Source organism: Rhynchophorus ferrugineus, unplaced genomic scaffold (assembly GCF_030347505.1).
Source record: "Rhynchophorus ferrugineus isolate W39M unplaced genomic scaffold, kcgeb_rfMv2 rfM2, whole genome shotgun sequence".
NCBI classification, from domain to species: Eukaryota; Metazoa; Arthropoda; class Insecta; order Coleoptera; family Curculionidae; genus Rhynchophorus; species Rhynchophorus ferrugineus.
The window spans coordinates 70,645,431-70,668,612 of NW_027472581.1; the positions used below are offsets into that span (position 1 = coordinate 70,645,431).

General features: G+C 30.8%; 2 protein-coding genes across 3 annotated transcripts in view; one reads left to right on the forward strand and one right to left on the reverse strand.

Annotated features, from left to right (window-relative positions):
• The window catches only part of LOC143190334 (5'-3' exonuclease PLD3), a 28,644-nt gene extending 24,857 nt beyond the window's left edge, over positions 1 to 3,787 (forward strand). For both annotated transcript variants that reach the window (XM_076394564.1, XM_076394565.1), the window contains 4 exons: positions 1,582 to 1,650; positions 1,703 to 1,834; positions 1,887 to 2,192; positions 3,140 to 3,787. In XM_076394564.1, coding sequence (XP_076250679.1) covers positions 1,582 to 1,650; positions 1,703 to 1,834; positions 1,887 to 2,192; positions 3,140 to 3,409 — 777 coding nt within the window. In that variant the 3' untranslated portion in view covers positions 3,410 to 3,787. The remainder of the gene's footprint in view (positions 1 to 1,581; positions 1,651 to 1,702; positions 1,835 to 1,886; positions 2,193 to 3,139) is intronic.
• Positions 3,788 to 3,861: 74 nt separating this feature from the next.
• Prosalpha2 (Proteasome alpha2 subunit) lies at positions 3,862 to 4,977 on the reverse strand. The gene is made up of 5 exons (XM_076394566.1): positions 4,830 to 4,977; positions 4,697 to 4,773; positions 4,382 to 4,639; positions 4,171 to 4,324; positions 3,862 to 4,112 (listed from the first exon to the last, which is right to left on the reverse strand). Exons 1-5 carry the CDS (start codon positions 4,868 to 4,870, stop codon positions 3,938 to 3,940), a joined length of 705 nt encoding a protein of 234 aa, XP_076250681.1. The 5' UTR covers positions 4,871 to 4,977; the 3' UTR covers positions 3,862 to 3,937.
• Positions 4,978 to 23,182: the final 18,205 nt, after the last annotated feature.

The following is a 23,182-nucleotide window of genomic DNA, read 5'->3' on the forward strand; positions in this document are numbered from 1 at the left end:
GTTTATTTTAATACTAATTAAAATATGTTGGATATTTTTAAAGTATGATTTAAAAAAATACTATCCATTTTTTTACATGTTTATTGACTTTTCAAGATTTCAAAAATATATGTATATATATTTAGTAACAGGCCAATCCGGCTTAAAAAAGGTCTACCCTGTCCGACATGTTTAAAACTTTCGTAGTGTTCTGAGATACATCAATTGCTGCGAATAATGTACTTTTAATAAAAAAAAAATGCTGAGTTTCTGGGTATATACAAAGTCCGTTCTATCCGAATGTACCTCTAAAGGTTTAAGAAACGCAAAAAACACCCCCTTAAATAGAATGAGGAAAATATAACCAAATTATTGAATTTTATTAATGTTTCTAGGATTAGTCCATTACTATTTACTAGATAAATAAAAACCACTTAGCTTTCAAAGGCCGACAGCAGTGACGATGTTTTTATTCTTATGTATCGATTTGCAACTGGGTCATGGTTTCATGAATATTAAATAGCTTGTGATATTGACCTGAGAAAGGATCAGACCACATTAGATGTAACTCAAACGATCGACCGCCTGGGTATATTCCTTGACCAATCCAGTTCAATAATTATTATCTTTAATAATTACATTACCTACGTCGTCTATACCTATACATTATAGTAATAGATGAACTATTCTTGTTGCTTATATTGCTAGTAATTATATTTTTGTTATGCTTTGTATTTTTAATGATTAAATATCTGCAGAATAATTTTAAAATAAATATTTGTCTATACAAGGAACACAAAATGCTCGTTTTTGTATCACGATTATGAATTTTATTTTATGCATTTTACGATTATGGATTTTGTAACTGTCTCTCAAACACTTTTATAGCACATAATTGTTTTCCTTTTCTTTAAATTAATTCGTTTTACCCATTTGTGTAATGGTTTAATACAAAACCAAATTCTGAAGACTTGAATGAAAAAATAATACTATACTATAAATATATTATCCAGTCATTTGTTTTAATAACATTATTCAAATCCAGGTCTAAGGTTTCATACTAAAATTTAGATGTTGATTAATGTACTTCCATTGGTGCACTGCACATATAAATTAAAAATGCTCTAAATGCTTTTGGTAGCTGTTTGTAACTAATTTAGATATGTCGTAATGTTATTATTTGTAAGGCTGTATTATTAGCTATTGCCCTTATGCCATTATCTGATAATTTATTTTTAATATGCATATGAGAAAATTTTTAAAATAAGCTTTTTTTGTACGTATTTTGTAACAAAATATATTTTTTAGAAAAGTCGATTATCATATAATTCATCATGCGAATGAACATGTATGAACACCTTATGTATTTAATGTATACTTTTTTGTAGCAATATTTTTGTTATTAATACTATATACTTTTAAATCTTCTTAACTACATATAAACTTTAATGAAATATCTGTAATATATGAGCATTTATATTACTTGCTTTTTTGAACATATGGATAGAGTTATTGCTTGATGAATTTTAATTTTTTTTGCATAATTATTTAGACTTGGAGTCATAAAAAAACAAAAAAAAAAAACAGTATATTCAATTGTAGGTTAAAGAAATGGGAATAGCTGTATACAATTGTAGTTGTTTAGCAGAAGATGCTGGTAAGATATTTGAGGTAAATTAAAGTATATACAATAGATTAAAATAATTGCTAAATATATTTTTAGGTTTATTGGTCTTTGGGAGAAGAAAATAGCAAGATTCCTCCATTTTGGCCCAGTGCCCTTGCTACAAAATATAATTTAAACACCCCTTTGAACTTGATCTCTGACAATGAAACTTTTCAAACGTATCTTTCAGTATGTTTTCTTTTCGATATTATTTAGAGGAAATTTAACAAGTCTTTTGCAGAGTTCTCCACTGCCTTTTAATCCGGTAGGTAGAACAAATGATATTGATGCATTGGTGAATGTGATAAAACACGCGGAGAAATTCATTTATATTGCCGTGATGGACTACTTCCCAATGATGATTTATACTCCGAAGAGAATATTTTGGCCGGTGATCGATGATGCCTTAAAAACAGCCGCCATTGAACACAATATCAAGGTTAAATTACTCATAAGTAAATGGAATCATTCCAGACCATCAGAGGATAACTTTTTAAAGAGCATAGCCAGTATTGATAAATTGTACCCTCGTGTATCAATTGAAGTCGTAAGTATTTTAAATGAACGTAAAAATCGTTATTAAAATAAGTTAAAATTGATTATTAAGGCTGTTTAAAGTATAATAGGTTGTTCAATCGTTGTTCTATAGAAATTTTTTAAAGGATGGGTCTATATTCAAGAGCAATTTAATCTGTTGTTTTTTTATATATTTTAAAGTCTCCTTTTTACCAACCAGGGTTTATCTGGAATGGACCTACTGTTTTAACGTAGGCTCCGGGCCACGATCGTAGGCATTAAGGCTACCGACTAGCCAGTGACCAACTTAGAGACCATCCTAGAAAACATCTGGTCCTACCCAGCCTGGTTGTTCCTGGTCGGATTTTCCGCTGTTGCCTATAAAAACATTTATAGTTATAATCACAAACACAAAATACAACCATGCCCAGCAGCATTCAAGCCTGCACTTATTAACACACCTTATAAATCAAAATAGGTTTTATAATTGACCAATGAATCAATTTCTTTTATCTTAGGTAAAGTTGGGTATATCTTCGTACTAACCAGTACAGTTCTTTGATTTTGAGTCTGATTTGTACTGCTTTTAGCTTAACGTGATGTTTTCAAATGGTGGAACCTGTCATTTAGATGGATATCGATTGTGGGCTGTTTACGCTGATTGTGCATGAGGAATTGGATATTCCTTAAGTGATATAATTAGGTTTTTGACATTTCACCATAACGCAAAAGGTGTTAGCTGCAGTTTATTTTCCATAAATTCTCACTCAATTAAAATATATCTTATCGCAACATCCAGCCGATATAGCTTCCCTCGAAAGTCTATGTGTGGAGAATAATTTTCATTCATTTTAATTAAGTATTTTGACAAACCATAAAATCTTTCGTTTTTATCTAACTACAAAAATTATTGAAGATCCTAGTGTAATTGTATATTCATAACAAATAATGATGTTCATTTTAAATTTTATATTGTAGCGTCGCTTTGTGGTACCTGCTAACAAACAACAGCAACAAATTCCATATGCCCGAGTGAATCACAATAAATATATGGTCACCGATAATACGGCTTTTATAGGAACATCAAACTGGTCTGGAGATTATTTCACAGACACTGCTGGAGTGTCGTTTGTTTTACATGATCCGGTATTTGAGCGCAACGCAAGTCATACGACAATACGTAGCGAGTTGCAGGCAGTATTTGAAAGGGACTGGAATTCTGATTATGCCTATCCTCTCAGTACTTAAGTATGACCTTTGTAAATCAAAAAGATATATTGATAGTTGTGTATAAAACAGAGCATTATTCAGTCACCATTTCAATCTGTGAATATAATGTAATTTCATTACATTTTACACTTACCAAATAAGTTTCATATCAAAAATATTGGAAAAGAATTTTGAATTTCAAAATTTGTTGAAATTCTGACTGAACTGCAGTTTGAAAGTCAATGTTTGGTATGAGGTTTTGGGTGCTAAAGATTATATCTAAATCTTTATATACATATTAATAACACAATTCTAAATATTGGGATAGATTTTGTAATGAATATATATTTTCTTCCAATTTTTGTTAATTTTTTTGTCTGTTTGTGTGCCTTAATAATAAAGAATTAACTAATAAAATGGTTGTATTAATTTAAAAATATTTGAATACCAGTTATATTACAAATATTAATGTTATGTTTGACGTGTAACTATTAAAATGTAAAAGAATGTTTATTTCAAATAAGAGTGTGACTTACATTTTATATATCTTACATTAATTAAGAACATTTAAGGAATATTTGCTAAATAATCTTTAACATGAGAAGGATCCAGCCTCTTAAAACCTGTAGAATCACATATTCCCACTTCTATGTTATCAGCTGTCATTTGGCCTTCAAAACTCTCTTTCAGTGTTAATATTGCAGTGTGTACAGCATCATCTAATTCTAAATCTTCACTATACCTATAAATACATTTCTTATTAGATAAGAATTTGATTTAAAAAATAAATACATTTATACCGTTTCTCCAAAAATGTCTTTCCATTAATATAATTTTTACCCATTGCAGTGGCTTTCCAGGCAAAGTAAGCTCCTGAAGGATCACACTGAAATAGGTATGGTCTGTCATTATCCCACCCACAAATTAATAAGGACACTCCAAATGGCCTAACACCTAACAATAAATTAAGTTAATTAACGCATTATGATAGCATAATTTATTTTTCTTTACCTCCTGACTGAGTGTATTCCTGCATCACTGCAGCTACACGTTGAACTAACTGCACAGTTGGAATAGATTCACGATAAACCAAATAATATTGTTGGGCCATTTTACGAGCTTGTTTAACAAGAAGTCTATAGTCTGGACCCATACCAGAATAAACCATTCCAATATGATTGGTTATCATTTCAACTTTATGTACACTATGTTCATCATACAAAATTGACTTATGTTTATTTTCAGTAGCAATAACTACACCATTGGATGCTGAAAATAGAATAATTATATTGACGGAGTTTAAATATTTTCAATTTTTTGTTTCACCTTTTATACCCACCGATGGGGCGCCGGCTGCAACCGCAGCTAAGGCATATTCAATTTGAACAAGTTTACCTGACGGACTAAAATAAATATATTTTTTACAGAATTAAATATAACATATAAAGGTTTAAATTACCTAAAAGTCGTCAGAGAAAAGCTGTATCTTTCAGAGGCCATTCTTTTTTCATATATTTCTAATTTGAAAATATGCTATTCACGATGACCAGTTGATAGACTTTGACAATTTTGACAGTAAGTCTTCTTTTAGTAATGGTTAGTCGATGTTCTTGCAAATATCGAAATTTTTCTATTATTGATTCTAGAAGTATATATTTATTTAACTATACATGTTAGCATACTTATTTTCATTTTAATGCGATATAATGCTAGTTTTCTTTTGTTATGGATGATCGAAATTAAGTGATTACAATTACAAAACAGATATTTTATATAGGAAACTATGTCGATTCAACGGATGAACTGAAAAGTAAATTCCAGTAATATTTTTAAATATGGATATTCCACCCTTTGCCTAAATGATTTTTGAAATACCTTTACATCAACATCCTTTGAATGTCATATGTAACTATTCAGTTATAGATTTCTATAAATTAATATTGGTACCGTTTGTTCATCTGTTGTCGACATCTAGTGGACAATAGCAACAGCAGATAAATAATGAACACTATAGACATTTAAATATCATTACGGGGATATATTAATTTGGGATCCAATTAATTATTGTTTTAACATATTTTGATGGAGGTCTTGTATATAAAATTTAATGTTTTCCTTGCCATTCTTCCTATATAAAAGATATTTGATAAAACTAATAAGCTTAATAATTTGCTCAACATTATAAAAAGGAAACTAATTGCTGTTTTCCCTTATTTAACATATGTTTCTTTTATTTATTAATTATTAGAGCATTAATATAAATAATATATTGTATGTTCTAGATATCACTGAAGGTGAAGTTGCTGAGATTATGGGTATCCTTTATATTCATCATTTTTAGATTCCAGTAAAATATAATCCTTAATACCATTTTATTTAAAGATCAAAAAAAATCAGATTAGAAATTAAGAGGTATTTATATTAATATGATAAATGTGTGCATTTCAAGAAAAATTATTTTAGAGATATATAAAAGTATTCGCAGGAAATCAGTCAGTCAGATATTAGTGTGATTGAGGCTTTGGGAGATTGGACTGGAGGAGGTAAAATATCTAGAATATTCAAAGGGTTAGTTTTTATTATTGTTTTATTAGATTAATTAGAAAAACCATCTATATTAAAACCAATTCTAATTTTAGTCTTATAGAAGCTCTCACAACTAAACCAACTTAACATCAGAGGAGGATTATCAACACTTGTTTGTTGTATTTAATAGTGTATATGCATCATTGATATATTATTTAAAATGAAGTTATAAAATACTTGTGATATAGTTAATTTAAATTATAAGTTTTTCAATCGATCAAATGGATGAACCAGGAACAACTAATTTTTAATCTAGGGTTAAAATATTCTGTTTTAATAATTTCAATCTTCTTAATTTTGTATTTTGTATTAATAATATCTATGCTTTCATGTTGTTAAAATAATAATTTGAATTTAACAAATAAACACACGCTCCTGAATGAAAACCGTAAATTTGTTCAGAACACCATTAGTTAAAATACCTGTTGTTAAGGAAACACTGTAAAAAAGTGCATATTTGTCGTTTATTATAAAAACGAGTGTGCCTTGATTTTTACAACCCTATGAACAATACGCGCAGTATGTTGCCATTCTGCATTTTATTTTAGTTATTGTGCTTAAATAACATGTCTTAGATAAATTAAAAATAAATATCTATCAAACAAAATTGAAAATATTTATTTTACCAGATGTTAATTTGGTATTAGCTTAATAGGATATATCTAAAAACAAATACTAGAATTTGTTTTTTCATTGTAAATTTAAGGATGATTGTTTTTCTTGAATTATCGGCAATTCAGTGCATTTCTGTTTGCAAATTTAGGTAGTACTACGTTGTGGCTTGAGGACGTGGCTCAATGCAACTATTTTCTTCAAATTTAAACATATTGGCTTTATAAAATGTTCAGCTGTGCTCCAATACGGGTAAGCATAAATAATTTATTTTCAGGTGTTGAATAAAATAATTGTCATTTTGTGTTCTGCGCGGTGACCTGGGTGTGCTAATGTGACTGACCAGCCTGTATCGTCCTAGTCTTGGTTCACATTATTATTCATTTGATAGGAGGCCATTGCAGACTTTGATACGTTGTATGAACGTCCGTTTCTTAGGCAACTGCTAGTTGATGGGGCACGGATTTCTTACAGTTGGGGCCCCGGGAGTTCGATTGATTGATGACAAGGACTAGTATGGATTGTCATTGAGGGTGGTTCAATAAATCTTTGTACTTCCTTTTCCGGTGATAACGTGGGACTCATCATTGATGATCATCCATTGTTTTTGTTTCTCCTCATTTTGATCTATTATATTTACTATTTATTCAAATTCAAGTTTTAGCGCCGGTGCGATCCTGATAATGATCGGCATGAGGTCAATTCCTCAGATATTTACTTCCATATCTAAATTGGCTTCAGTTTATTGTTTTGGTCTGGGCCGGCGGTGAAATTTCTTAACTAGAGCCAGCATATCCCAGCATTTTCTTCAGAAAAGTGAGGTGACTTTTTCTTATATTTTCAATATAGTTATTTACACTACATATTTTTTAATTTTTTTCAGGATTCGTGTACGCAACGCGAGTGTTTACTGTGTCGGTGTTGTGTGGTTCAATCCCCGGGAGAAATAGGGCCCAGTAGCCAGTATTGCGAAATTAATTATTTTTGTTAAGACCGTCCGAATTCCTAAAAAGCACCCGATGTGCACCTTTTGCCCGGTGGTATTGAGGCAGGACTGACGACTTTAAGGCGATAGGACATGGTACATTAGGTACGTTCTTGTTTCTTGGTTTTTTACTAATTTTTTATATATAAATCTTTGATTTGTTGCAGATAAGAGTACATAGAGTCGCGTCGGGATTCTAGATCATTATTGTACGGTGACTGAATAACAATTATGATGTTCGCAATGCCTAACAAAAATTGACTGATAATGTTTTTGAAAGCATTCTCTGAGGTATTTCATTCTTAGAGTTGAGTTTGAGGAAGTTCGCAATAGGTAGTGGCCTGGAATGAATTTGTAGGGGGACGCAGCATGATTGTAATTATTTTTTTGATTCTTACTTAAATAATTTTTAATTAATCAAGTTAAGAAGTTAATTTATCAAATTGGATAGTTTTTTTAATTTTGTGAAATCATTACATTTCACAATTATTTTTAATACTTTATTCATATATTCTAATTATTTTTCTGTTGTTTCAGGTAAGTGCACATGAACGTTAATCGGATTTGAACGCGATTTCGCGAATGACATAGTGATTTTTATCGTGAGTTACATTAAAATATGTAAGTAAGAATATGAATATGTAAGTAATGAATATGAGAATATGTAAGTAAGATAAATACAATTATTATTATGTATTTAAAGTTTATAATATACTATGCAAAATTGAGATGTATTTTAGGAATAGGAAATACATCATTTTCCTGTTTGGATTGGTTGGTTATATTTTTGCTTTGTCCTTAATAGAAGAACTTTCTTTTTTTTGCAGTTAGGTAAGATTAATTTTTGATTAATAATTTAATTGATTCAATTCATTACTGTTGCTTAAAAAAATTTTATACGAGGGTGAATCAAATATAAACGGTAATTTTACAATTTAGCTTAGCACGTAATTTGGATCTAGAGGATTCGATGCTCGAGTGTTCTTTGTAATTGTTGTTTATTTGCGTCTTTGAAAGAATCACTTGGAGGCAATATATTTGAAACCAATGAAGAAATAGAGGAGTATGTGTGCAATTGGCTGACAACGCACCATCAAACTTTTTATGAAGAAGGAATATTCAAGCTTTCAAATCGGTGGTAAAAGTGTGTAGAGCACGGAGGTATTATTGACTTGGAGGACTATATTGAAAAAAAGTTAAATGTTTAGTTTGTGTATACCATCAATAAATTTATTTTACAAAATGTTCGTTTATATTTGATTCTTCCTCGTATTATTATATTTGTGAATATCTTGAGCTATTTTTTTCACTGTTTCTAATTCTGGAACTGACAATTATGGGAAGGATATAAACTAGAAATAAAGATAAATATTATTATGAGGCACTATTCCATTGATATTAATCTGACATTTTTGCAGGAAGGTAAATATTTCATATAGATTCATAATAATTTTTTGGAGTATATATATATATATATATATTTTTAAATCTAATTACATTTAACACTTTTTTATCATTGTTGTTTATGCCTCAAGTTCGAAGTATTCCAAGTCACCCTTATGCTTTCTAATTTGCTGTATATTAAACCATATTCTTACAGTCCAAAATTTTCATTATTGAATTAGTTCTTGTGCACCTCCTACTAATAATCACTGATTAATATCCCATTAAATGGCATTTACTTAATTTTAATTCTTAGATTCTCTTAGGTCTTTCCAATTCTAGTAAGGTAAAGTTAAAAAGTTGTAAAAGCCTCTGTTCTATGTCAGCAATATTAATGACATGTCCGTGATGAAGGAGAACCAGTAAATTAATGAATACTAATGACCAAAAGTGCATTTACCATAGTTGATGATTGAAACTGGAATTTATAGTTCTTTTAATTTGACAGATAAATATAATTAGGTTCGTATAATATTATAGGCTTGTATAATTTTATTGACATAATTATACTATTTTTATAAGAGAATCATATGAATTATAGTGTTGTATCAGTTACTAATATGGATTATACCTTTAGAGCAGCGCTCGAATGATGTTACTAACCAAATTTGATGCTATTCAGGATACATTTTTTCTAAAAGCCCGTTTATAATATAACATCTTTTATTAGATATGCTTAGTATATCTTAATTATAAATTAAATAATTACTACTTTTCATTGCTGTTGGATCAATTATTAAGCAAGGTTTAATATTTAATCTAAATTCAATTAGTAACATATAGTCTATTCAAAGTTTATTTGTATATGCGTCATCTGAATTAGTGACGTCAAACGTCGCATTGTTGCCACATCAACTCTGAGTTTAAATTCAGTTTGGCTTTGACATACAACAAAATTCTAATCTAAATACAATAGTTGAACAAAAATGTTATTAAATATATTCTATTTTAACATTATAGTATATCCAATACATATATTATCGAAGGACTTAAAACTACAATTAAGAACACAGGTATAATAGTTTGTAGGTTAGAGTTGTTTTATTTACATTTTCTCCTTTCCTATGAGATAGAGCTCTAGGCACATATGTTTAAGTAGTGTTCTAAGCAACAATTATATATCAAAGTAATGTATTTGTAGCTTATTAACTTTTTTACGTTTAGTTCTTGTTTCCTTCGATAGTGTGTTTATTTGACAAGTCATTTTGATATCACTTTATTTTTTATTTCCTCTGCAACTATCTGTGTACACCAATATTGATAATATTAATGACTGAATTCTCTCTAATGCATTTACCATATCTACAAGACAGTTAGTATTAGTTAGTTAGTATTCTCTCCTTATATATTCTAACCTAATGCTCATGTTTAATTCTGAACATTTACAATCATATCTGTGAACACAAATCTTTCACGCCATACAATACCATTTCATACAGTTATATTTTATTAATTATGTGCATACCTTTAGTTGTTTCTGCTCTCATCATTATGTCTCAGGAATTTCCAGCATTGCATAGCATTATCACATATCCTGAAAGTTTCCTTTAGTCACTTTCACTTTCCAAGTCACTGTCCAAGTCAGTCACTAAACTATTAATTTCCAATATGTCTAAAATATGTTCACGATCCACCATTTATCAATTATTTCCTCTGTATGTCTTATTGAGCTCATCTAAACCGAAAGTGTTATGGTCAACAATGCCTCCTTCCACATATCCAAACAGTTCTTGATAGAATATATTTCTCGACCAGCATATCTATTATAATAATTCTTTACTACCCCCCTTATCAACTCGATTGGATTGAATATACAGCGATAGGGAGGAAGTCCTAATACTATGTGACCATATTGTTCAGTCATTTGATGTACTGTATATCTTATTTGGGGCTTATTTCTAAAATAGTAAATTGCAAAAAATGCAATGAAACATTTCATTTATATTTAGCGAGTAACAATTTGAAATGGTTCAGGTTTTAGTATAGTCTTTTCAAAACTCAAATCATGTTTTGAAAGTCATCCTTTCACTACAGCCTTTGTTGATGCTATTATTGGAAATTTTTCCACCAGTGTGCTATGATATGGTGCACTGTCCAAAATAATAACTGATGGTATATATACTCTTACTTTGATTTCGAATAGAGCCAATATCAAGATGTTCAAGATTCCTCACCCACTTCGTATGTAGACGGGGTTTCTTGGTTGAATCTAGAGTTATTATTCTTCATTTTATAAGCGATGTTATTCACATTAGCCACACTAATATTCAGCGCAGCAGCAACATGCTAAAGAACATTTTCAATACATTTGTATTACTTAATACTTATGTTATTTAATATTATCAATAAATACCTCTCTAACGGAATTTACAGACAAAAGGGGGCCTTCATTATCTCGTTCCTTTTGGAAATAACTTATTAAAGCCACAATCAGTTCGTGACCCTGAATATCTATTGTATTCGGTATTTTCATACAAACTAGAATACTAGAATACCGTTAGTCGGTTTATAACATGTAGTAATTAGAACTAATATTTTGAATAATTTTGCATATGTCTGACAACAGGACGACTTTGACAGGCTCATTCGTGTACGCGTTCGAACTAATCAGAATGCATTGTGTCTCTTTTTAACTAGAATAAAATGAGAAGAAAATATTGTCTGATTCTAAAACGAATTTTCAAATTGCGGCAGGCAATATATTAAACATATTAATGGCATATACAAATAAATTTTGAATAGACTATAGACTATATTGTCCGTTCATTTGAATTGATGACGTCAAAATGTCGCAATGTTGCCACATCAACTGAGTTTTAGTTCTTTTTGACTTTGATATACAACAACATTCTAATCTAAATAAAATAATTAAGCCAAAATACTGTTATCAAATATAATTTATTTTACATTATATAACATCTATTGCATACATTATCGAATTACTTAAAACTACAAATAATTATACACTTATAATAATTTGTAGGTTAGGGTTATGTTTTATTTAATATACAACGAACTCTTTCCCATACTAACTATGAGTTAGAGTTTCAGGCTTTTTTTTATGTAGTGTTATCCTCTGGAGGCTTAATCTACCTAATTAACAATTGCATATTCTATAATAAAGTAAGCAATATATTTTACTATCATTGGAGATCATATTTTCCATCTACTGTTAGTAAACAGTGTTACTTGGTATATAATTACCCGTACTTAGTTTGTTCTGTTACTACCTGTATACTTCTTTCTTGATAAAACTTGATTTAATCATGCAGTGATTCATTCATTCTCCCTAATTAATTTGCCTATTCTGCAAAACTCTCCTTCTTTCTCTCCTTACACATTTTAACCAAATGCTCATGTATATTCTGAACGATTATACACATATCTATACATAAATCTTTCATATTCTACAATAAAATTTCCTACAGTTCATATACTAATTATTTATCACCTTCTCTTGGAAATTCTTAGCATTGAATCATAATCCCATATTCAGAAAGTTTCATGCAATAACTAAGCTATTGATTTCCAAACATTTGTTCACGATTCCATCATTTGTCAATTTCTTCTTCAATGTGTCTGATCGAATTTATCCAAACTGAAAGGGTTATTAACCATTGTTATTGCCAGTATGAAGAACAATATGTCTGCAATAAATTATTAATAAACTTATAAAACCTAATCAATTGTTATTCCAACGTTTACTTTTTTCCATCAACTTTTGTTGCTTAACATTATTTTTATTATCATTTTGCCATCAGTGAGCATTAGGTATATTATTCTTATTCTAAAATATTCATGTCTCATATAATTACATATATTGAAATAATAAGTCTTCATTGATATTATTATATGCTTTTAAAAATTGTATTCTTTTAAGAGCAATGTTTGGAAGTGCCATGAGTCAGTCAGAGGATACTCTACATCCTCCAAAGAGCTGCATCTCTCTAAGCTTTCTATGGATAGTTTTCAGATTAACATTAAATTATAGTATTAAATTGTGTTTATATTGAAAACACTACTTACTGTTTTTACACATTTTATACATTTGATCTATGATAGAGCTAACATTAATCTGATCTTGATTCGTCACCTCCATCGTATAAGGACGGTCTCTTTTCGGCGAATTAAAGAGAGACGTTTCAGTGACCGTGTTCATACTAATATTCAGTACAGCTGCAACACGCTAAAAATATTTTAGATGAAAACGGGAGCAACTTAGTCTTTAACAGTAAATATGCTTACCTCTCTAACGAATTTTACTGGCAAGAGGGGGCCTTCTCGTTTATGTTCGAAATAGCTGATTAGAGACGCTGTTCTGTCTGGCTTCAGCATTTTCAATCAAAGTAATAATAAGCAGCGAGTTAATATTTATCAAAATAAACAAAGCGTTAAAACAACGTTTGTCCAGACGACCTTTGCAGGCTGATGTTCGAACATATCAGGTAGCTTTCTATCTCTTTTCAAATAGAATAAAATGAGTAGGAAAATATTGTCTGACTCTAAAACGAATTTACAATTTGCGGAAGGCAATATATTAAATATCTTGATGACGTGAATTCACTGTTATATTGAATAGGCTATATACAATTTCCTGTATATAGTCGCTTTAATCTTCTGATTTGTTGTGTGTTGTCCGGTAGTCGTATTGTTTCAAAGTTGCCGATTGTTTCAAAGAGCTGAGTTTGAGATTTGATTGAGAACTTTTATTTTTTATGTTTTATGGTGAAATCTTGGATCATCTATTTTATTTTCAGGTCCTCGTATGGTTTTGTGCTACGTAGCGGTAAACAGTAGTAATTAATTGAATAACTATGTTTTGACAGCATTGGATCGCTAATTGTAGGGTTGATGACTTAGTGAAATTTCCACTAATTCCACTCACTAGGATTTATTATTGGTTGATAAATCAATCTCTTTGCTCAAAATCCAGTTGAAAATATCTTTCGACTAACCAGCACAGTTTTTTACATTTGTATTGTATTAAGATGTATTTTCCAGACCTCTGTCCATTTGTGGATCTTGTTAACTCTTGCAGTTTTTCTATAGATCTAAATATAGATACATCTCTTGCTATAATGACTGCGTCGTCGGTACACATTCTAAGTACTACTCCTTTTGTTGAGATATCATCGGCAGGGTAGACCGGATATAGGAATGGTCTTAAGGCATTACCTTGCAGAAACTCCAAAAAATTTGTTGTCTTTTACTCTTCCTTAATGCGTTACTCAAAAGTTTCTTTCGAAAACATACGACTCCAGTAATTGTCGCGAGTTTCAGAAATGTTGCTGGGTAGTATTTATTTTCTACAAAAGCCTTTTCAATAGCCGTTGTTATATTATAAATTTGGTCAATTAGTGAAAGACAATTTCGAACTTTAAACTTGAAATCTGGTATATTAGGTATACATTTTATTATTAATTTCTCAAATAATTTGGATATGATAGGTAGCAGCAAGATTGGTTCTGCTGAATTGTCAGAGTTTTTTCAGCATAATTATTTGTGCCATGTTAAAGCATCTAGGAACATGCTTAAGTCTCAAACAGTTATTAAATATGTATGGTTTTGATTTGATTGTTTTTGGTGGCAATTCCTTTAACATACTTTTTACGATTGAGGTTACTAATTTCATGGCAACTACTATTTTGCAGATCAACTATCGTTGTCTAATCTAATGAGTAGTTTCTGCAGTTAATTGGTTCAAGTTATGATAACTATATAACGTTAAAAATTATTACTACAAATATAGTAAATTGTTTTTATATATTAATTATTATTATAATATCAGAGAATTAATTATTTTAAGTATTATTATTTTACTTATTGATGACTTACGGTATGGAGAGTTGTATAATATTAATATGGTATATCAGATTATATCAGAATTTAAATCCGGCTTTTAAACTTATGTTCGTTATTTAATAGAATATTTGTTTATAACGTGGAAAATAAGGAACTAATTTATTTTAATTTCTAATACTGTCAACGTTATAGTTTATTTTGACAAAAAATAATAGATCTGTAGTTTATTTTGACAAAAAATAATAGATCTGTTGCCGATAATTCAACCAGCGAACCATGAAACCTCGAACGGCAATAAATTCATTAAAATGTGGTAAAGCCACTGAAATCGAGGAAGTTATGACAAAAATGATCAAGGTCGGTGGGGAAACGTTGTTTCAACGGCTTCAGGTGCTACTCACACAAATTTGGTGATTGGAAAGAGTACTGTCACCATCGAAAAAGCGATAATTGTTACTATATTAAAAAAGGTGACAGCAAACAGTCTAAGAACTATTGAGGTATAACTCTTATCTATCAATTGCCGAGAAGATGTTTATGAGGATTATACAAATTATACTTTAAAGAGTTGGTGTGATTGTGATTTTCTGAAATCTTGATAACTGTAATAATAGTAATAAGCCGAATAGATCAAGCGACAGCAGCTTTTGCTTCTCTAAGTTGGAAGCAAAAGTGAAGTGCGCATATGGAAGTATTAACGAATCCGAGTGATCTTGTGTAGTTAAGCAATAACGTGCACTAATTTGTAAAAAGACTGAAAAGTGCTATTAATTTTTATTTTATTAGATATTAAGTAAGGGTCAATGGGTCTTCATAAATAAGAACCTACTTTGAAGTCACTGTATAGAGAAACTGTAAGTTAGTCGGCAACGACTAGTAATAATACACTAATAAATGAAACGATATTTAGAAAATTAACTAAATCGGCTAGTGTATAATTATATCACTGATATCTTTTAAATTTAAACTGTAAAATCCGCGTTTTATTCGCCTTATTTTTACGCTCTCAATCCTAAAAAATAAGCGGCAATTCTAAAAAACACCTGCAATTTGCAAAAGTATCGTTACTTAAATCAATTTATTGGGGAAACAGCTTTCATTCCGTGGCTATTATAAAAATATATACCTAGGATTTCATTTCAACTGTTGTCCTCTCCTGTGTATGTTAAGAAAACTACCAGTTTCAATTAAAATCCCTGTGCATCAGGCAATCTGTTGCTTTGGATCTTTCAAGTGTATTTTATGCTAGACTATAATCCATTCGGGTGAAGTAGTATGTATTATTGTCGATTGGTCATAATTGCTATTACATTGAGTGATTTAGTTGATGTGCAAGCTGTATTAGGGATTATTAATTTTCTAGTAAATATGTTAATATTAGTTATTAAAGAGTATTGTTTTGTTTGGCATATTTCACATACATTCTTAAAAGGTAAATGTTGTTTAGGGCCATAACGAGAAAAATTTAAAAAAATATTTTTAATAAAAAATTGAACCGACTTCAAAAAATAAATAAGGAGCTCACTAAAAATTAAAAAACAATCAAGCCTAGATTCTTAATACAAAAATTTTTTTTAAAATAAAATATGTACATAATAAACGTTGTAATAACTAAATAAAATAAACAAAAACCTTATTTAACCTATCTACTACACGTATTTTATACTGTACTATTTAAACACAATTTAGCTTAATACCTACCTTAACCTATTTATCCATTTACAATAAAATTTCAACTACTATCAACTGATCATTTTGAAGTCAGTACGAGCAACAAATCAGATCTGTTCGTAATTTAATTTTGTGTATATATTACAAAATTATATTATTATATTTGTATTGTCGGTACCAATTTCAAACTGATCAGTTGATAGTAGTTAAAATAATATTGCAAATAGATGAATAGGTTTAGGTATTACAATATAAATATTACAATGGGTAGGCCAAGTCAAGGCGCTGCCCGTATGAGGAAAAATAGGTATAAAGAAGCAATGATTGAAAATAAGGAATGTTTGAGGTCCTAGGGACGCTAACTAGGCTAGGAAATTTGACAAATGTTCCACCTGAACTAGAACAAAAGTTATTGTCCTCGCCGGGAATTGAACCCGCGGCATCCGTTTGCGAGCTGAACGCTTTAACTATTATATCATAGAAGCAGTTGTCTACAATATTTCTACGGCTTCCCATATGATATGGTTACTGCTTAAAAAACAAATTGTATGGCTCTTGCACTGACTTTCGATTTTCTGTCACATTAGCTCAGCAATAACATTATACACAAATATCTGATTATTTCAGATAAAACATATGGGAAGACGTGCCTTTAAAATTTGAGGATTTCCCTCGATTTCCCCCTTTCCCCCAATAGGTCCTGACTTAGTTCCAGTGGGACCACCTCGAAAGTTGAACTTTTTCGAGTAAATAAAAATTTTGATTACATATAATTTTGAAACATACATTAAAAAAATATATACAGCCGAACATGTTCACTTTCGATATGATTGCTCCAGGAATCTCATTGCTGACTATTTCGTCAAGTAGGACTTCCAAGCACTTAAAAAAATTGCCTTGGCTCAATTTTCTTCTGGTCTCTCACCTTCATACCAAATGTACTCTTATTTATTTTTGAAGGTCCAGAAACTGTCCGTTTCGTTATGGATTATTACATTTTTTGTAGGAAAGTTGTATGCAATATTCTGCCTCTAGGGAATATCTTATATTAGGAATTATTTCTTTGGGATATAAAGAGCTATTTTAGAGAGTTGTAATGAGCTGTGTGAGGGCAAAGTGAAAAGTTCTCAACTTGACAATAGAATGCAACGATTTTTAATTAAAGAATTATTTTATTTTATATAAAAAGCCCAATGATTACTTCATAGTAAAATGTTCATACATCGTTTGCCGATTTGCTTTTGTTTCGCACTCTTTATTTTGATATCCCTACAGCCTTAATGGTCACACTTACTTTCACTCACCTATCGTCTAACACGATATCATGCACTTTCTCGATGATTTTCTTCACGGCCAAACACATTTGAATTCTCGTTAATTGAGTCAACTTTTTAACAGTCGGAGTGGAAGGAGAAGAGTTCCCGTAAACTTTTGTTAAGTTGGGATGGATTTTCTTAGGGATTAATCTATCTTTTTTTTATAATATCTTTATTAGATACGCTTAGTACAATCTTAATTATTATTATTACTACAATTAATTTATTACTACTTTTCCTATGTGCTTGGATTAATTAACAAGCAAGACGAGTGCGAGAAAATACATCAGTATGTATTCCTCAATTATAAAATTATAATTATTTATTAATTATTAACTTATAGCTATAGTTTACACTAATAATACACACTAAATGTTCACACAAGTTCTTATGGTTTTGTTCCTTTCAATCTCCTGACATCCTGCGCGCTGTCCAGCAGTTGTATTGCTTCCACGTTAGTATGATTTAGTAACCTTCTTTCGTGTTTCAAGGCGAAATCCTGCACAACTTCGCAAATCCATTTGATTTCCAGGTCATCGTGCAGTTCTTCATTGATTACATAGCGATAGGCATTGGTAATCAATCGAAGAATCTTGTTTTGACAGCGCTGTATGACTAACTGATTTGAATTTTTAGTGCAACCCCATATTTGCACCCCATAGGTCCAAATTGGCTTTATAATTGTATTATAGATCACCCTTTTTGATTTTAGATCAAGTTGAGAGTATCTTTCGACTAACCAGTATAGTTGTTTTATTTTGGTTCTAATGGGTTTTGCTTTTTGTCTAACGTGATGCTTCCAATTTAATCTACCGTCAAGATGGATTCCAAGGTATTTTGCTGATTCTGCTTGAGGAATCGGGCATCCATTGAGTGATATAATTAAGTTTTTATTATTTCACCTTAATGCAAAATTAACGTGGACAGATTTGGAGCTATTAAGTTGAATTTTCCAATCTTTTGTCCATTTGTAGATTTTGTTGACTGCCACTTGCACTTTTTCTATTACCCTAGGCAGAGACATATCTTTTGCCATAATAACTGTGTCATCAGCAAAGGTTCCAAGAAGTGTTTCTTTTGTTGTTGGAATGTCAGCAGTGTAGAGCAGATACAGGAGAGGTCCTAAGACGCTACCTTGTGGAACTCCAGCCGAGATATTTTTAAATGTCGAGAACGCCATTTCATACTCTAAATTTTCTTCCGAATAAATATGATTCCAGCAATTGACAATAGTTACGCTGTAACAGTTTGCTCATCTTACAGATTAATCCCAAATGCCAAACCCGATCAAAAGCTTGTGAGACATCCAGGAATATTGCAGGGCAGTATTTCTTTTCTTCAAACGCTCTTTCAATAGCCGCATTTACTCTGTGCATTTGATCGATAGTTGAATGGTGATTTCGAAAACCAAACTGGAAATCTGGTATTGTTACCAAATGTTTAACACGTTTAAATATCAGCTTCTCAAATAGCTTTGATATTGCAGGTAGTAGAGAAATAGGCCTACAAGATTCGACTTGTTCTGCAGGTTTGTCAGGTTTTTTGAGCATAATTATTTGTACAACTTTACAGCATTCCAGGACATGCTTCAGCCTTAAACAGGTATTAAATATATATGTCAACATGATGATTGCTTTTCGTGGCAGTTCTTTCAATAATCCAGGTGAAATGTTATCTATACCAAGTGCCTTTTTAGGATTGAGGTTATCAATTTCAGTGGCAACTTCCAGTGGAGAAATTAGATTTAGATCTACATCGGGTTGATAAATAGGAGATGTATCCATGGTAGATTCTATATCATTAGGCCGAAAAATGTTAGCTAAGTATTGTGCGAACAATTCAGCTTTTTCATTGTCGCGTCGAACCCATTCATTTCGATCATTTTTAATTGGCGGTACTCGAATAATTGGTCTTTTAAATCTTCGAGTTGCTTTCCATAGCGAATAATCTTTGTCTGCTTGTGAGCTTAATTCATTTAAATACTTTTGAAAGCAATTCTGTTTATATTTTTTGATATTTTGATTCGTCTGATTACTAATTCTATTAAACGTAGTTTTGTCAGCAGCATTTCTGGTCCTGTGCCATACTCTTCTAGCTTTTCGCCTTTCTTTTATCATTTCTCTAATTTCGAGGGGGTAAAGTACTTCATATTCTGATTTCTCTCTTGCTATTGGGGTAGCATCTTTTGCAGCTGACCGAATTTGTTCAGTTATATGTTTGGTTTGTTGCTCAAGATCATCTATAGATTTAAGTCTTACTTTTAAACTGATTTGTTCCTGCAGTATTAATCTGAATTTGTCCCAGTCAGTATATTTGTTGGTAAGATTAGGCTTTTTTGCTTTTCTTAGGATTGTCGCGCCCAGTGTTAACAATACTGGAGTGTGATCAGATGTCAGATCGCACAAGCTTTCTGTACTAATTTGATTTAATGAGATGCTTTTTGTAATGTAGAAATCCAGCCGGTCTGGGACTTTATTACTGTCTGTGGGCCAGTAAGTGGGTTCGCGCCCTGAATGATAATTACAATTTGTAAGGTTAATGGCTTTGAGTAATCCGTTTCCTTTTCCAGGTGTTATTATTCGTGAACCCCAAGCTGTATGTTTAACATTAAAGTCTCCACCAATAATAAACCGTAGGCCTAATTTTGAAAAAATATCTTTATATTGTTGTTGTGTCATTTTATGTCTTGGTGGACAATATATAGCGCCAATATTTATTTCAGCCCCGTTTTCTGTCGATATTAATTATCGTAGCTTGTATTTCTTCATTTTTAATCTCTTCTTGTTCGAAATGTTGTATATTTTGTTTAATTATTAAAGCTGTTCCGCCTCGAGCCCGTTCACTGGGGTGTAGTGTCCAGTAAGCATTATAACCCCGTATTTTAATGTAGTTTTTTTAGAAAAATGTGTTTCCGATATGAGGGCAATATCTATGTTATTTTTTTAAAGAATAATTCTAGTTCCCGGACTCTTTGATTTAGTCCGTTTGCGTTCCAAGTTATAATTCTTAAAAACGAATTACTCATTTTGGTTTCTCTTTAGCTTGTTTTGGGTAGTTTTCCCCAATCTGGATTTCTCCAATTTTTCCACCCTGTCTGCAAACTGACTGAATTTCTCTCTGTCTGTCTGAATTTCTCTGTGTCTCATTTCAGTCTGGAATTCTTTGAGTAATTTCATCATGTCGACGATAGTTGGGTCGGTGGCCGCAGCTTCCTGCGGTTTCATATCAATTTGTTTATTATTTGATATTTTGGCGTTTATATTTTTGACCGATGGTCTTACGGTTTCATGGGTTTTTTTTATTTTCAACGGTAGATGTTGTTTCAGAGTTTTTAACGTTGTCAATTTGTCTTAAGCGTTGTTCTGCTGTAATTTTCTTTGGCTGGAGTTTTTTTATTTTTTTTTTTGATATACTGCACATCCTTTATAATTGGCAGGGTGACCTTTTTCATTGCCCAACACGCATGTCGCTACACTATTGCGTTGTTTTCTGCACTGAGTTGTGTGATGTTTACCGGCACATTTCACACATCTTGGTTCCCTACTGCAAAAATTTTTAGTGTGTCCAAGATTTTGACAGTTTGTGCATTGTGGTATATTATTATTTTTCTTCGGAGGTTCCGCTTTTATCCTACAGTCATTAATCTATCTAAACAAAAACTTTTATCATCGTATGATATACAAGACATTTATTTTAATGAAAAACATGTAAGACATCTAAGGACAGAATTCGTGTAAAAAAACTATCGCTGAAAACTAGTTGAAACTTACAAACTCATGACACTTGTACCCATGCAGGAAACATATATTTTTGATGATTGGAATGCCATCTTTGACTTTCCTGTTAAATTAGTTTAATTATTCAATTCGCCCCACGTGTAATAATAATGATTGTATTATATACATATCATTTCATTAAGTGATTTTCTGAGTAAAAAAAAATCTTACTTAGTTAAGACGGCTGTGTCACCTAAATATGTTGACAGAGTAGTCCTTATTGTGGTAGGTAGATCGGCTATTCTGTCTCGCACGGTTCTTGTCATAGTTAGCTCGATATCGAAGGAAATTATTTTGAGGAATTTTATGTTTATCAGTAATAAATTGTTCCAAGAAAATCTGAAACCTTTGAGAGGACCCTAAACATCTTTTTCTGGTATTATAAGTCTCCTATTACCCGCCGAGTAAAGGCTCCACTTCCACTACATATAATAGAAGATTGATGGTTTCTTGTAAATTAATAGCTTCAGATAGAAGCCGCAGTTTACAGTGAATCCGTGAAGAAACTTTTAACTTAAGAGAACTTAAGAAACTGTACAATTACCTTATTGTGACTGTAGATCTCATAATCGTTCATCTGAAGCCTGGTTGATATATTCCAACTCCCTGGTTTCTCCTCAAGTTATTGAAGACGCTATTTCCTCTCAACATTTGGTCATTATTAGACTCGTAATAATCTCACTATGTAGAATAAAATAATTTTATTTCGGATCATTGGCCATAAGGTATTAGGACTTGAATGACTATATTTATCTACCATCATTGATGGAAGAATACAAGAGTTTTCTTAAAGGGTTGATTTATATTAATTAAATTCTTTAATTTTTGCTTAAATGTTAGTATATATCATTTCATATGGAATATAGCATTGTTTTAATGTTTACAGTGGACTTTTTATAGTAAATCTGGCTGAGTTTAAGAAATGACTTGAGTAATATTGGCTATAAGGTTATTAGTCAATTGTAGAACATTGGTATTGAACTGCAATTTCAGAAAATTTTACGAGAAGAAGCCTAGCTATACTGTCAAAAGGGATAATTTTTCCTTCTACATCTTTTAGCGTGAAGCATAAACCAACCTAATTAAATATATTATTGATTGGAAACTGCCAATTCAACTATTAATTTTTCGTGGATTGAACTGAGAGACTTCTCTGAATTTATTTTAAAGATATTTTACCCTTTTCGTGATATGTTTCATATCTGTAATTTACTCTGCCTTGAATACAATTATTTCTCAAGGCAATCGGTTTATATTTTAAAACTTAATATTGTTTATTTATAATTTTTCTTTTATCTTTGTGTTCCATATTAATATTTTACTTTTGATTATATTGCATATTTCAAGTTTACGCAGATTTAAAGATGTGATATAGAACTATATTGTATCGTTCATATAGATATTATTAAAAATGTGATGGAGAACTATATTTTGATATAAATAGAATGAAAATACAATGGATTATTAAGATACCTGTGATATCATAAAAATACATTTTCTTTTAACATTAGTAGTACTTTTGAAGGCTGCTTTTAGGTATCCACTTTCTTCTATTATATTATTGAATTACAATAAAGAAAATTGAATTGGATGGACATGGGTTTTAAATGAAACTCGTTAA

Excerpts from the sequence above, each read along its gene's own strand:
- Prosalpha2 (XM_076394566.1), bottom strand. The coding sequence starts at position 4,870 with ATGGCCTCTGAAAGATACAGCTTTTCTCTGACGACTTTTAG. Across the intron at positions 4,774-4,829 it reads TTTTCTCTGACGACTTTTAG|TCCGTCAGGTAAACTTGTTC; the intron begins GTAATTTAAACC and ends TATTTATTTTAG. Across the intron at positions 4,113-4,170 it reads AAGACATTTTTGGAGAAACG|GTATAGTGAAGATTTAGAAT; the intron begins GTATAAATGTAT and ends ATGTATTTATAG.